Source organism: Watersipora subatra, chromosome 6 (assembly GCF_963576615.1).
Source record: "Watersipora subatra chromosome 6, tzWatSuba1.1, whole genome shotgun sequence".
NCBI classification, from domain to species: Eukaryota; Metazoa; Bryozoa; class Gymnolaemata; order Cheilostomatida; family Watersiporidae; genus Watersipora; species Watersipora subatra.
This window is the reverse complement of record NC_088713.1, coordinates 13,755,112-13,772,560: the sequence shown is the minus strand read 5'-3', so window position 1 is coordinate 13,772,560 and position 17,449 is coordinate 13,755,112. Positions and strand designations below refer to the sequence as shown.

The window sequence follows — 17,449 nt, the reverse complement described above, 5'->3', positions numbered from 1 at the left end:
GTTTTTACATTTGTGTTACAACAACTAACTATTGGCATTAGAAGTTACAATAAACTCTTCAGTTCCTTTGAGGGCTAAAACCTGTCCTAAGAAAGCATGTGCAAAATGTGCACATGGTTAAAGTTTCTATTCACCTTTGCGAAAAGTATATACTTTCAATGGCTACATGAAAAAGTTTTGTCTGACCAAAAAAATTGTTTGATTGCTAATATAAACTTGTTAAGAACAGCAACGAATAGTTGATGTTAGCAGGTATGGATTACAGATTATTTTAAAACAAAAGCAACAATCAGAATTTCACTGGTCCAGCAATTGATAAAATATTTTGATTAAAAATTTGTTAAATTTTTTTTCTGGTGTCATGAATATTGTATTTTATGCTCTTTGTTTTTGATATACTATATCGAAAACAAGGAATATATCCAAAATATATTATATTTCGGACACATAATATGTTATTATTAGTATTATTATATAGCTTATAAACTACACTACTTAAACTTACTTACATATAACTCAATTACTCTTGCAAAAAGAAAGAGATTCTGGCTATAAACTCTAGCAAACTAATCGAAGATGTCATTCTTCACAATAATATTGAATATAGTTGTTATAAAGCAAAAATGTCTCTACAAATTTAAAATGCTTAACGTTTTCTCAGTTGATTTATTTCTTGTTAAGCCAGCTTTTTTAGATGTGCCACTAACTTTCACTTACCTGATTCTAAAGAGCTTAAAAGCAATGTGGTTGTTTTTGAACCGATGAACCTGTTTCAACCGCTGCGCAGCAGGGATGCTAGTCAGTTAAAAATATAATTTTGCTATATTGTCCCTCTTTTGGCAAGATCTTTCTATACAGACCAAACAAAGATCTGCTGGATTTCTCTTGACTGCATCTTGTGAAAATCCGTGTCAGCCTAAACCACGTTGGTCAGTACAGGTGTCGGTTTGGGCAGTAACTATCTAATTTAACTTGTATTTAGGTTCTTGTAAAAACAACTACTCATGACCAGTTTGACAAAAAGTAATTTTCCAAAATGAATAAGGCGGTGTTGATTTTATCAAACGGACAGCAAAACGTAATAACTAAGTTCTAATTAGTCATTCATTAAAAATAATGGCGTGACCAAATTATACAAACTATAAAACAAAATTGCAAAATTACTGCCGAGTTTACTCTAATAAAAAAGATTCCTTCAAGACATCTTTTTGTCCGGATTTTTCCTATTGCATAATCTATGCTTGCACATGTTGATAAGTGTTAATAAGTTAGAAATTGAAATATAATTTAAATTAACTTCCTTACTTCATTGATTAATCATTAGTCATTGTGTCTTTATGTTACTGTATAATTTTCAACTGCGGGCTTCCAATTGGTTTGCCCATTCAGCGTAAAGAATATATGATTACAGAATACTAACCAAATACATTAGCTCTGTTAGAAATATTCAAATATGTGTGCTAAAAACTACTTGAAATTAAAACATAATTGTTCATAACCATCTGTGGCCGAATTACAACACTTTCCACTCCATCAACGTGCCATTGTGTTAAAAACGATTTCGCTAGTTGTGTTGTCATTAAATATGTGGGTTTAATTATAAACCTTGTCATGCATAGTTACAATTTATTTAAAAGATTAATCATGTGAACAAATATACATATAAATTAAAACAAGTAGTCAGATGTAAAATTTCATTCAAATACATTTCTGGCTAATTTATTTTGAGTCAGCTTCTCTAAAAAAGGTGGTGTGTCTAAGAGAATAAACTTACTTGGGGATTTCAACGATCCTTAAAAATTATTTCAATGCTCAACAAAATTCATAGATAATAGCTCACTTTGGTTTTTAATTAAAAGCTTGTTGCCTAGCAAAGGTTCAAAAACTTTTGCGATGAAGTCGCTTTCATGATTTTATCCGTCGGATAAGAGTTAAAAATAAAGATTTGACAGAGACAAAGATAAGTAAAAAGAGTAAAGATAAGAAAAATAATCGGATTAGCTTTGGAAATATATTTTCATCGATTACTTTTTGGTTAGATTTCATAAAAAAATTTAGGAAGTTATATAGACGTAATGAAACCATTACCTTTTTCTTTAAGCTTTCTCTGCTTTGAAAAAACCGAAATTAGATGAATTTTACTAACATAGGTAAATAAACAACTTTATTTTTTTAAATGTTTGTTCATTTATAACTAAATCAAAACAACATTCCAACTGTCAATAAAATAAAATAATAGCAGTATCTGACCATGTTTTACTCCAAGCAGTTTCTCATTTAACTCAGTCTGAAACTTCAACTCGGATGAAAAACAGTTATACAAAAAAGCTAGGGTCGATGGCATTGATGTCTCTCTGCATAAAGGAATTTACAAAACATAGCTAACAGTAGCATGGCTTTTCCAATAAGGCTAAATTTATTTTTCCAAAATTTTGATGAAGCAGTTGATATATGCAACACCACCCGCTATTGGAACTTTATCTCTAATATAAATGCACTCTAGGGAAAAATGGAAAAAAATGAAACCTACATGTATACAACACTGTACGTGTTTGATTTACCGTTTTACGGTAATTCAAAGAGACATTATTTGCGTTCAGTCCAACAAGTAATATCTTAGTAAGATACTAATAGAGAGTATGAGTGCACCTAAACCTACCTCGATAATAATCAGTAATTTTAACTCAGATGACGAATTTTTCATTAGTTTCATATATCACATACCATATCCATGTGATTTCGACAATTTATCTGCTCAGCTTGACAAGCAAAGTTTAACTAGGCAGGTGATAGAAAACATGAACCAAGCTCTTCCTAACTTGTGCCACTCGCAACTTATGAATATAATAAATATAATTTACATTTTCTCTATAGAAAACAAGTGAGTTAGCTCTTTCGCTACCACAAGCCAAATGGTATAACTCGGCAAAGCGTTTGTGCATCAAAAACAGTTTTAGTAGGCTTCATACAAAAAAAATATCTGTTTACTTTTGGTCAATATGAAATATGTCTACAGCACATCCTGATGTTTCTATTTTATTTGTCTAGGTAATTTTATCGATATACTTTATTAGCAATGGCCAGTCATGTCAGAAGTATCAACAGCTGCAAAAGTTTTACTCTTGTTAGATTTGTGAGGTTCGGAAAATTTCTATTGATAATTAGGACCACTAAAAAGTGATTATTTTATTTGCAGCAGTAATAGTTTTCATGAATGCTTTGACTCAAACATGCTCACGGTTGTAGCGAAAGAGAACCAGAAAACTGTCTACGCTCAATCTGTCTCATACTTGTGGCCTTTAGATGGCATCAGTTTTCTGAGATGACAAATTATACATCTCTGTTTTAAATATTAGGTTTTGAATAATATGTAATTTTGTCTACTTAAAATAATTAATTTGATGGCGAAAAATTACAAAAATCATTGGATTCCTTTATTACTGACCAGCTTGACATAAATATTGAGCAACATATAAAGAAAAGCTATAGCAAATATTTGACTCTGAACTGTAAATAATTTTTAGTATGCGCCTTGTGTAGTTTAAAAAAAGTTTGAATTTTTCACAACTATCAAAGCTTTTTCATGGCTGTGGAGCTATGGGAAAATATCGGTTGAAAAGTCCACCAAACCTATGTTGATTTTTATTGAAAATTAGAATATTGACAAAACAGAAATATGAGATTGTGATAATACATAGCTTTGGTAAAATTAAATTTCATCCCATTTTTATCACAGTTTCCGCCCCCTGCCAAATCTGCATTTAGGTATAATTGGGTCTCCATAGTAATTTGACAACGAAACCCATTTTGCTTTAATTTTTGCTTTTCAATCATTCAGATTTCTTTTATTCTGTATAGACAATGTTCAATATGTTGCAATTATCTATTCCAATTGAATGATTACTCTATATATGCCTGGTTAAATAGATGGCCTGTAAAAACAAAAAAATATACTTTGTATTCACAAAGAAGTGTTAGCTTCAACATAGAACAGATAACTATGAAATCAGAAGTTAAAATCAATGGATAATTTGGACCTTTTGTTACAGACTTGCTTCACTGCCCAGCTTAAAAGAGCTGAACCTCTCTCACAGTAAAATGGCTTTTGCTAGTCCTGTTGTCGTTGAAAATCTGGATTCCCTGAAGAAACTTAGCATGGAGTCTTGCAAGTTTGATCACTCCCAACTCAGGTAGGACTGAAATAATATCTCAAATAAAACTTATGCAAGACCTTGCATTGTTTATGAACATTACTGTATGAGTTTCTTTTTTCAACCTCTTTATAAGGTTCTGTATAATTAAATTCAAGACCTGTAAAAAGGATCTTAGGTTGATGGATAAATAATTAATCTGTACCACACTTTACCAACTCTATCATGGTAAGAGACTTGTTCCAGCATAAGAAACTTCTGTGAGGCCATGTGGTTTTATTTTGTGATGCACCTTTTTAAAACCAGTTTACCAGTTGGTAAATTTGTGTTACAACAACTAACAATTAGAATTAGTAGTTACGATAAACTCTCTACTAATTGTTCAGGGCTAAAATATTTGCTTAGCAAAGAGCAGAAAGTTGTGGCATGTGGCAAAAAGTTTCTCTTCATCTACGGAAAAAGTATGTATGCTTATTGGCTGGGCGTGAATGCTTTGCTCGACTAAAAAGTTGTTTGAATGGTAGTACCAATTAGTTCAGCAATGCAAAAAATAATTGTTCTGAGAAGATATAGATTGTGTTCAACCAAAAGCAACAATCAAAATGCAACTGGCTAAATAATTGATAGAATATTTTGATTTACGATCATTAGTTGTTTTTTTCATGTGTTCGAATTTTTTTTTTTGATCTTCATTTTTTTAATATATATATGATTCACAGGCAAGGTAATTTTTTTGTATTGCTTATAAATTGCACTCGTGAATTAACTTACATATAACTCCATTTCTATTGCATAGAGAAAGCAGTTTTGGCTCCAAACTCTAACCAACATATCAATGGTGGCAAAGGGAGTCTACGCAATAATGTTGAATATAGATAAGAAGCAAAAATGTGTCTACAAGTTTAAAATGCTGAACCGCTTTCCCAGATTTTTTTTGCTAACCCAGTTTTTTTGGATGTGCCACTGTCCTTCACATATCTGACATTAGAGGGCTTAATGACCATGTCGTTGTTTTTGCAACTGCTGAACCTGCTTAATCAGCTGTGCAGTAGGGATGCTCGCCAGTTGAAAACTTGATTTTGAAATATTGTCATTCTTTCGGCAAATTCTGCCTTTACTTACCAGATTAACATTTGCTGGCATTGTCCAGACTGTATCTTGTAAAAGTCTTTGTCAGCCTAAACCATGTCAGTTAATGCAAGAAGTGGTATAGGCAGTAACTATCTAATGTGGCTTGTATTTAGGTTTTTGTAGCAACATCTATTCACAACCGGTTTGACACAAAGTCATTTTAAATAAATAATATAAATAAATATGGACTTGTTGATATTATCAACAGAACAGCAAAACATAATAACTAAGTCGCAACTAGTCATTCATTAAAAATGATAGAATGACCACTAGAAAAGCAATAAAAGAAAAAATTCAAGTTGCTGCTGAGTTTACATTTAAAGAAAATAGAATGTTTCACAAAATTTCATTGTCTGGACCTTTTCCTTTGGCATAATCTATGCTTGCACTTTAATGTTTTGTTATTAAATTGAAAAATAAAAGGGTAAATCATACTATTTTCAATAGCTCATTGATTAGTTAATAGTCATTGTATTTTTAAATTACTGCGTAACGTGTAACTATGGGCTTCCAATTGGTTTGAACTTACAGCGTAAAGTGTGTATGACTACATAATATTTACGGAATACAATTGTTCTTTTAGAAATATTTGGATCAGCATGCTATAATCAAATTAATACTAAAAATATAACAGTTTATAACTATTTGTAGCAGAATAAGTACACTATCCACCTTTTAAGCGTGCCATTGGGGTAATGAGGACTCCGCTAGTTGTGTTGTCATTAAATATTTTGATTCAATTAACCCACTCAGGACTGTTCCCGAATACCTCGGGAAGAGTTGTGCTCTCCAGGGCCCATTCCCGAAGTACTCGGGTTAAACTTTGATTTGCTCTATTGCTTAGCTGTTTAGGTACATAGGTTTTATTCATTCACCAAACGAAGTTTAAGAGTCTGGGCATCATTTTGATACCAAATATGTGATTGGACCAGAAAGTTTTAACTAACAAATTATGTGATAGATATCAACTGTTTTGGAAATTTGATGATCGCCATTTTAGAAAAGGTTTATCCGAACGATGGCAAAATTTTTAAGTGAATTAGAGGCGGTAATCAGCTCAGGGGAAGAAAATAGCAACAAAAGTAATGTTCAAGAAGAAAATGAGAATTTTCTGATAGAAGAAGGTAAGTTTTATGTGGCTATTTATAGAATTTTACCGAAAAAAAACGATAAAAAGCCGAAATTTTTCTTGTGAATTTCTAACAAACTTTATTCTAACAGTGTAAGATATGGATTTTTTTCATGATACACATGATTATAACATTTTAAATCCAATAAAATTTAGATCTTTTTGCAGCATGAACTCATCACTCTATTACCCCATAATAAACAATAGTTTTATGATTTCCTTGTAGAACTACAAGATAATAAAAATTTCTTATTTCATTTATATCCAATTGTTCAACCCACAATTAGTCAAGCATATAGTTCTCAACCTCAACATCTACTATAAACTAGCCCCAACCACTAGGCTCTAATATTGGTCGATAGGGGACACTTACCACAGTAATCATCTTCATGACTTTTTGTGTTTATAATTATTTACAGTATCAAAAAATATTTGCAATTTGTATTACCAATTGTTAGCTGCAGTAGACTACTTATTTTCAATTTGTTATCAGGTATTTACCCTGAAAAGCTACTAAAGCACAATTTTTTTAGGCTGTATCATATTTGCTACATGAAGGTGAAGACAGTCAAGGGCTTGTGAGTGATGATGCCGTTGATGATGAGCCTAGGGCTTCAACACCAATATCTGATGAATACTGCATCAACTAACTTATAGTGGCAGCAAATATGCATGTGTAGTTGGCATCAAATAACTCTCACCGTGTCATAATTTTTTAATGAACACACCCTTATTATACATGTATATATTGTTTCGTTTTCATGCATATTCATTTTTACTGTATTTTTTACAATATATTTTACTGTATTTTTACACCTATTTTTTTTGCTGGTAATTGATTGTCTGTTAGCTGGTAACTTGAGTATCTTTTGTGCATAATATATTCATAATAACCTCTGCAATGCATTTCAATATAAATTAACAAATTGTTTGATTATATAATTGATAAAACTGTCAGTGACGTAGTGTTGGTTAGAAGCTAGTAACACCTGTTCTATTGCTCGGAATTGAGAAATCTTTTTTTTATTTGCTGCTGATAAAGTTTGCTATCAATCTAACATAGGTCCAACAATGTCAGTATCAAAAAACTGCTTGTGAGCTGCTACGAAACATGAAAAACAATTTTGATAAAAAAAAAGTTCACAGAATTATTAGAAATTGTGGTCAGTAGAAATTGTAAAGGTGCACAAAAATTTATATCACATTGTAGCCTGGAATGTCTTTGTTAAGCTGCAAAAAACAAATCAAGATTATTTTGAAAAGAACTCTAGTTATACTCAATTTTGTGTAGCTCTATTTTAATTGTAAGGCTAGTGAAAAATTAATTAGGCTGGGGGAGCAGTCAACCAATAACTAATTAGTCCTGAATGGGTTTTAAAAACCTTGAACTGCATATTTTCAACTTATTTAAATGATCAATCAAGTAAACACAAATGCATATAAATTAATACAGGTATTCAGATGTAAAATATCATTCGAACACATTTCTGGATATATTATTTTCAGTCGGTTTCTTTAGAGTACACGTGGTGAATTTAAGAGAATAAGCTTACTTGGTGATCTTAATGATACTTGTAACTTATTACAAAGCTCAACTGAGGTCATATAGGATAGTTCACTTCGGTTTTTAAATAAAGTTTAGTGGCTAGCAAAGATCCAAAAACGTTTTGCATTGAAACCGCTTGTATGATTTCGTCACTATCTAGTGACTGTCAGCGCACAGAAGTCGGAATTGCTTTAAAATATTTTCATTATTAAATTTTCGTTAGATTTCATCACAAAACTTAGGAGGTTATACAGAAATGATAAAATCATTAACTTTTGTTATAAGTTTTCCATCATTGGAAAAATTAAACTAGATGGGTTGTACTAATATAAGTAAATAACCAATTATATTTAAAAAAAAATTATGATATGTTGCAAGGAAATCCAATCAATGCTTTAACTGTCTAAATCTACCGCTGGAAAATTTATGCATAATAATGTAATGCAATTGAGTTACTGGCTAGGTGATGGAGGATATTTCAACTTAAACTGTAACTACCGTAACACCTCTATATTTAATGCCATCTTAATTTGTGCGCCACCAATTTTCAGCTTGGATTTTACCTATTGTAAAACCTCTATACATGAATGCTGTCGTTATACGAACTGCAACTCTAATAAAACAGCAGGAAGAAAGGTAAAATATACAGTGCAATCCTTTAATTGAATGACATCATTATTTGAAATTCCTGATCTTTATGAACCACAATAGAATATGATCAATGGAAAAGTTTTCACAAATCGGTACTAAAAATGACAAATAGCGTTGTAGTGATTACATTGTTAATTTTTATTGAACAATAGAAAATTGACAAAACAGAATTATGGGGTTGTGATAATACATAGCCTTGGTAAAATTAAGTTTCACTCCATTTTTTATTACAGTTTCCGTCCCCCTACTAAATTTGCATTTATGTATTGTGTCTCTATAGTAATTTGACAACGAAACTCATATTTCCTTAGTTTTTGCTTTTCAATCATTCATCAGTTTTAAATTCTGGATAGACAGTTTTCAAAATGATGCAATTATCTATTCCAATTAAATGATTACTCTATATATGCTTGGTAGAATAGATGGCCAGTAAAAAGCTAAAAAAATACTTTGTATTCTCAAAGAAGTGTTAGCTTCAACATAGAACAGACAACTATGAAATCAGAAGTTAAAGTCAATGGATAATTTGGACCTCCTGTTACAGACTTGCTTCACTGCCCAGCTTGAAAGAGCTGAACCTCTCTCACAGTAAAATGGCTTTTGCTAGTCCTGTTGTCTTGGAAAGTTTAAATTCCCTGAAGAAACTTAACATGGAGTCTTGCAAGTTTGATCACTCCCAACTCAGGTAGGACTGAAATAGTACAACAAAACTTATGCAATACCTTGCTTTGTTTCTGAACATTACTGTATAAGTTTCTTATTTCAACTTCTTGGTACGGTTATGAATAATTAAATTCAAAACCTGTAAATAGGATCTTAGGTTGTTGGATAAATAATTAACCTGGACCATACTTTACCAACTCTATAATGGTAAGAGACTTGTTCCAACATAACAAACTTATGTGAGGCCATATGATTTCATTTTGTGATGCACCTTTTTAAAAATCAGTTTACCAGTTTGTAAATTTGTGTTACAACAACAAACAATTGGAATTAGTAGTTATGATTAACTCTCTACTGATTGATCAGGGCTAAAATCTGTGGTTAGCAAAAAGCAGAAAATTGTGGTATGTAGCAGATAGTTTCTCTTCATCTACGGAAAAAGTATGTATGCTTATTGGCTGGGCGTGAATGCTTTGCTCGACTAAAAAGTTGTTTGAATGGTAGTACCAATTAGTTCAGCAATGCAAAAAATAATTGTTCTGAGAAGATATAGATTGTGTTCAACCAAAAGCAACAATCAAAATGCAACTGGCTAAATAATTGATAGAATACTTTGATTTAAGATCGTTAGTTGTTTTTTTCATGTGTTATGAATATTGTTTTTTTGATCTTCATTTTTTTAATATATATATGATTCACAGGCAAGGTAATTTTTTTGTATTGCTTATAAATTGCACTCATAAATTAACTTACATATAACTCCATTTCTATTGCATACAGAAAGCAGTTTTGGCACCAATCTCTAACCAACATATCAATGGTGGAAATGGGAGTCTACGCATTAATGTTGAATATAGATATAAAGCAAAAATGTGTCTACAAGTTTAGAACGCTGAACCGCTCCGCCAGAAATCTTTTTGCTAACCCAGTTTTTTTGGATGTGCCACTGGCCTTCACATACCTGACACTAGAGGACTTAATGACCATGTCGTTGTTTTTGCAACTATTGAACCTGCTTCATCAGCTGTGCAGTTGGGACGCTCACCAGTTGAAAACATGATTTTGAAATATTGCCATTCTTTCGGCTAATTCTGTCTCTACTTACCAGATTAACATATACTAGCGTTGTCCAGAACGTAGTTTGTAAAAGTCTGTGTCAGCCTAAACCATGTCAGTTAATGCAGAAATTGGTATAGGCAGTAACTATCTAATGTGACTTGTATTTAGGTTTTTGTAGCAACATCTACTCACAACCGGTTTGACACAAAATCATTTTAAATAAATAATATAAATAAATATGGCGTTGTTGGTAAAACAACGCCATTTTAATTAACAACAATATTAATAAAACAGCAAAACATAGTAACAAAGTCGCAACTAGTCATTCATTAAAACTGATAAAATGACCAATATAAAAACAATAAAAGAAAAAATTCAAGTTGCTGCTGAGTTTACATTAAAAGAAAATAGAATGTTTCACAACATTTCATTGTCCAGACCTCTTCATTTTGCATAATCTATGCTTGCACTTTAATGTTTTGTTATTAAATTGAAAAATAAAAACGTAGTTCATACCATTTTCGATAGCTCATTGATTAGTTAATAGTCATTGTATTTTTAAATTACTGCGTAACGTGTAACTATGGGCTTCCAATTAGTTTGAACTTACATCGTAAAGTGTGTATGATTACATAATATTTACGGAATACAGTTGTTCTTTTAGAAATATTTGGATTGGCATGCTATAACCAAACTAATACTAAAATATAACAGTTTATAACTATCTGTAGCAGAATAAGTACACTGTCCACCTTTTAATCGTGCCATTGGGGTAATGAGGACTCCGCTAGTTGTGTTGTCATTAAATATTTAGGTTCAATTAAAGCCTTGACATGCATAGTTCCAACTTATTTAAATGATCAATCAAGTAAACACAAATGCATATAAATTAATACAGGTATTCAGATGTAAAATATCATTCGAACACATTTCTGGGTATTTTATTTTCAATCGGTTTCTTTAAGTGGTGAATACAAGTTTATAGAGTGAATAAGTGGTGAGTATAAGATAATAAGCTTACTTGGTGATCTTAATGATACTTGTAACTTATTACAAAGCTCAACCGAGGTCATAGAGGATAGTTCATTTTGGTTTTTAAATAAATTTTAGTGGCTAGCAAAGATCCAAAAATGTTTTGCATTGAAGCCGCTTGTATGATTTCATCACTATCTAGTGACTGTCAGCGCACAGAAGTCGGAATTGCTTTAAAATATTTTCATTATTAAATTTTCGTTAGATTTCATCACAAAACTTAGGAGGTTATACAGGAATCATAAAATCATTAACTTTTGTTATAAGTTTTCCATCATTGGAAAAAGTAAACTAGATGTGTTGTACTAATATAACTAAATAACCAACTATATTTTTAAAAAAATGTATGATATGTTGCAAAGAAATCAAATCGATGCTTTAACTGTCTAAATCTACCGCTGGAAAACTTCTGTATGATAATATAATGCAATTAAGTTACTGGCTAGGTGATACAGGATATTCACCTTAAACTGTAACTACCGTAACACCTTTATATTTAATGCCATCTTTATTTGTGCGCCACCGATTTTCAGCTTGGATTTTAGCTATTGTAAAACCTCTATATATGAATGCTGTCGTTATACGAACCGCAACTCTAATAAAACATCAGGAAGAAAGGTAAAATATACAGTGCAGTCCTTTACTTGAATGAAATCATTATTTGAAATTCCTGATCTTTATGAACCACAATAGAAAATGATCAATGGAAAAGTTTTCACAAATCGGTACTAAAAATGACCAATAGCGTTGTAGTGATTACATTGTTATATTCATTAATTGTAATCATATTACTTATGTTCATCATTAAAAATTAATTGTTTGGCGCCTGCTGTGAGGCTGCCATATAATTTGTGACCGTGTATCTGAGAATAATCATTGTGGCAATCGTCACAACAAGACTCTGGAATGAATTCGCCAAAGTATAAATCCGATCCATTGCCTTCAGTTTTGTCAATGATGTAGATTAAAAACTGACTGACAAACTTTGAAGCATCTGATGAACAATGAGGAAACTCTTCAAGACCAGAGTATGACATGTAGTAGCAGCCATTTTTATTGTGTAACAGAAGCCGTATTCTAACTTCGAAGATTTACATATTTCTTTGAAACTTTGAAACTGACACCATCAAGACAACTAATAATTGTATCTTACATTTTTTACTCCAAGCAGTTCCTTGCGTAGCTCAGTCTGGTAGTTCAACTTGGAAAAAAAACAGTTAATCAAAAATTCGTAGGTTGATAGCATTAATGTCTCTCCGTATAAAGAAAAGTACAAACTATAAGAACAATAGCATTGCTTTGCCAAAAAAGATAAATTAACTTTTTTCCCTGACCAGCTTGACATAGAAATTGAGCAACATATGAAGTAAAGCTATAGGACATATGTGATTCCATGCTGAAATTAATCTCCATTATGCGCCTAGTGCAGTATACAAAAACTTTGAAATTTTGGTAGTTCAGCTGAAAAACTGAAAAATAACGAAAGTTTTTTTTAGATATTTTTCATACCTATCAAAGCTTTTTCTCGGCTGTGAAGCTGTGGAAAAACATTGGTTAAACAGCCCCTCACTTCCATATTGGCTTTTTATTAAACAATAGAAAATCGACCAAACAGAATTGTCAGGTTGTGATAATACGGAGTTTTTGTAAAATTGAGTTTCACCTCTTCTTTTTATCATAGTTTTGAATACTTGCCGAATCTGCATTTACAGTGCAGTGTCTCTATTGTAGTTTGGTAACAAAACTCATTTTCCTTTGATTTTTGCTGTTCATTTGTTCAGTATATTCATTCCACATATACAATGTTCATTATGATGTAATTATTGGTTTCCATGGAGTGATTACTCTATATATGCCTGGGTAAATGCTTGCACTGTAGAAAACAAGAACAGATACATTGTATTCTTGAAGAAATGTTAGCTTCAACATCAAACAGATAACTCTGAATTCAGACGTTGAAGTCATTGGATAATTTCAACCTTTTGTTACAGACTTGCCTCACTGCCCAGCTTGAAAGAGCTGTACCTCTCTCACAGTAAAATGGCTTTTGCTAGTCCTGTTGTAATTGAAAATATGGATTCATTGAAGAACCTTAACATGGAGTCTTGCAAGTTTGATCACTCCCAACTCAGGTAAGACTAAAATAGTACAAAAAAACTTAGGCGATACTTCGCTTTGTTTATGAACTTTACTGTATGAGATTCTTCTCTCAACTTCTTGGTACAGTTCTGAATGTTTAAACTCATGACCTTCCAAGAAGAAATAAGGTTTCTGGTTAAATAATTAGCCTGTACAGAGTTTTAACTGACTCTATCATAGTAAGAGACTTGCTCCTGCAAAACAAACTTCTTTGAGGACATTTGTGATGTACTTTTTAAAAAAACTATTTATCAGTTTGTAAATTTGTGTTGCAACAACTATTTTACTATTGAAATTAGTAGTTACGATAAACTCTCCACTAATGGTTCTTGGCTAAAATCTGTTCTTAGTACGCATGTGCAAAATTGGTATGTTGCTGAAAGTTTCTCTTCATCTATGCAAAAAGTACATATCTTCAATGGCTACGCAAGAAAGCTTTCTTCGACCAGAAATATTATTTGAATGCTAATGTCAATTAGTTTAGCAGTGCAAAAAACAATGTCAGAAGATATAGACTTTGTTCAAACAAAAGCAGCAACCAGAATGCAATTGGCCAAGTGGTTGATATAAAATTTTAATTCAAAAAATGATAATTTTTTTCTTCATGTGTCATGAATATTGTTTTTCATATTATTTGTTTTTTTTAATATATTTTTGGGTAACAGGTTAGGTTATTCTTTAGTTATAGCTCATAAGTTCTACTCCTAAATAAACTTATATATATAGCTCATTTCCTATTGCACAAATAAATCAGTTTTGGCTTCATACTGTAGCGAATATATCAATGGCGGCAATGATATTTTACATAATGGTATTGAATAAAGGTATAAACCAATAATTGGTCTACAAGTTTAGAATGATGAACCATTTTTCCAGTTTGTTTGTTTGTTGCTAAGACAGTTTATTTAGAATTACCACTGGCTTTCACAAACCTGACACTAGAAGATTTAAGGCCATGTCGGTGTTTTTGCAACCATTAAACCTGCTTCATCTGCTGTGAATCAGGAACGCTAGCAAGTTGACAAGAAGATTTTGCAATAATGCCACTATTTTCGCAAATAGTTTTTTCACGGACCGAACAAAGACTTGCTGGCATTTTCCAGACCGTAACTGGATGAAGTGTGTGTCAGCCTAAACCGCGTCGGTCAGCACTGGGGTCAGCTTTAGTAGTAACTATGTAATCTAACTTATATTTAGACTAGCTATTACACTACCTCGCGATGCTCAAGTAATAAACAAATCTATGCACAGAAAATTGATTGGTATTTAAAATATAACGATCTTTGCCATTCTAACTTTAAAATCCATATCATGAGAAAATTGTTTTGTGTAGTTTAAATACTTTAAGAGCAAAAAAACCACTGTAAAGGTTTTCCAACTTTGTCAAGCAGCTGCATTTTTTAATCTTCATATCACAAGGAAAATGTTTTTTGCAGGTCAAATAAATTAAAATAATAAGAATACTCTAAAAGGGTTTAGATGTAAATGTGCAATAATTAGCAATTAATAGCAAAATTAAGTCTGTTTTGCCACGATTACTAAAAAGAAAATTCGGTAATTACATGTATACAATTAATACAAACTGATAAAAACTAAATAAAAATCCTGTATATGTTGAATTAATAATAAAAACTCTTGTATAGAAGTGTGTGTGTATAAAAAGGTTACTGTTCTACCAGAAGCTATTTATCAAAACTTTGAATACAATGATACTGGTACCTCTCGATACCCGTACAAATGTAACCATGATATTTCGTACTGTCTTTGTCTGACCGAATGGAAAGAGAATGTCGAGGCTCTTCTTATAGAGATAATATAATCGTAATGTAATTGCCGTTGTGAGACAAATTAATTTTAACCACAGATATAGTAAGTGAACCTTATCACAAACATTACTTAGTAAAGGCGTTGTAACGTGTGGGCGCAAGGCTAACATAACTAGTGTGTGCATATGGTATACGATAACGTCATTGATCAATATGCCATTGCAGTTCATTAGTAGAGCTACTGGATAAAAAACTTGTGGATGCATTCATCGTTAGTTCAAATTCATCAAAAGTCGAAATTTTAATTTTAAGATTTTGATACATTGAGTTAAAGTAGAAGTTAAAATCATAAGATAATTTTGAACATTTTTACAGACTTGCTTCACTGCCAAGCTTAAAAGAGCTGAACCTCTCTCACAGCATTTTGGATTGTGCTGGTGCTGTTGTCTTCAAAGATCTGGGTTCACTGGTGAAACTTGACATGGGCTATTGCCACCTCTCCAAATCGCCACTCAGGTAAGTGTAAAAGAGTTTCCCAAAGAAACACTGGCAAGAATTATTGTGTTTATGAACATTAATTACTGTGTGACTATGATATGTGATATGGATTAAGTTCAAACAAAATCAACCAAAAAATGGTTGGTTCCAAAATAGTTAATTTCTGTTCCTTAATGCGTTATAAGTATTGTTTTATGCCATTTCTATTTCATTATATATTTTGATTACCTGTTAGGTTATTGTTATTTTATAGCTTATGAAATGCGCTCATAAATTAACTCACAGAAAACCTCTAATTGAACGCCATGACTTTATTTTTTTCAATCCTTTCTTTATAGTGTTAAAATGTTAGGGGTTATTTAGGTGCTATGAGCCCATTAACACTTTTTATAAGCCTTTTCAGGATAGGAAGAACTAAAATTAGATAGATGGTACTAATAAAAGTTAATAAGAAACTACATGTTATCTAAAAGCTCATATATAGTTAATATGAGATGGAATCAACACAATGCCCTACCCATCTAGATCTACCATTGAAAAAAAATGTTTGTTTTTGTAATGAAATGGAGTTACTTGCCGGTTGATTGAGAATATTCCTCTCCAGATGTTGAAATACCATAAAACCTTTATTTAAATGCCATATTTATCTGAACGCCGCCTTTATTTTACTGCCACCTCTAATAGAAAGCTACTGAGAAAAGCAAAAATTATGGTTTCATTCTTAAATCAAATGACACTACCAATTTATTTCTTTGATCTTCATGAACAATAATAGAGAGTGGTCATTTGAAAAGATACCCAAAGAGTACTAGAAATGACAACTAGTGGTAAAATGATTACAATGTCATTTTCAATAGAAATGATGGTATTATAATTTAATGTTTACCAATCCCAATTATTTCTTTTGTGGCTGATGTGGTGGCTACTACAGTTTTTATGACCGCATACCTGATTATACTCAGTATCACAATAGTCAAAACTTGAACCTTGTTTGATCTCACCAATGTCTAAGTTCTATCTATTTTTGAAAATTTGTTCATTATGTAGAATCAGACTAAAAAACTTTAAAGCGTTTGATGATCAGAGTATGACATTTAATAGCAGTCTTTAGTACTGTGTGCAGAAGGCCATTTTCCAACTTGAAAGCGTTACGCCTTTTCTTTGAAACTTTGAAAGCGACCCAATCAAGACAATTGTCAACAGTATCTTACCAGTTTTACTCAAAGCAAGTCCTTGTTAAACTCAGTGTAATACTTCAACTTGGTTAAAAATATTGAATAAAAACACAGTAGTAGAGGACATTAATGTCTCTCCGCATGAATGAAACTACAAAATATAGGCAAAAATAGCATTGCTTTGCTCAAAGAGGCTAGAAATTTTCCTCAAACTTCGATGAGCCAGTCAATATATGCAGCGTGACCCCCTATTTGAAAGTCATCTCTAATAAAACTTCACTTTAGGGAAAGGTTAAAAATACAGAACCTAGGTGTTCAAGTTACTGTTTTACGGTAATTTCAAACAGTAATACTTACGTTTATTCGACAAGCAATATTTCATTAAGTTAACGATAGAGACTATAAACACAGCTAAATTTGGCCCAATAGCTCACATTAATTTTAACTCAGACGATGGATGTTACATTAGTTTTATGTATTGTGGAGGATTTTACCGTGCCACTTTCACG

At 31.8% G+C, this 17,449-nt stretch overlaps 1 protein-coding gene across 1 annotated transcript in view; it reads left to right on the top strand.

Moving 5' to 3' along the window:
- LOC137398055 (leucine-rich repeat and death domain-containing protein 1-like) overlaps positions 1-16,876 on the top strand; it is a 52,058-nt gene extending 35,182 nt beyond the window's left edge. The window contains exons 12-16 of the mRNA XM_068084156.1: positions 4,050-4,190; positions 9,153-9,293; positions 13,354-13,494; positions 15,643-15,783; positions 16,813-16,876. Of these exons, the coding sequence (XP_067940257.1) occupies positions 4,050-4,190; positions 9,153-9,293; positions 13,354-13,494; positions 15,643-15,783; positions 16,813-16,876 (628 nt within the window). The remainder of the gene's footprint in view (positions 1-4,049; positions 4,191-9,152; positions 9,294-13,353; positions 13,495-15,642; positions 15,784-16,812) is intronic.
- Positions 16,877-17,449: the final 573 nt, after the last annotated feature.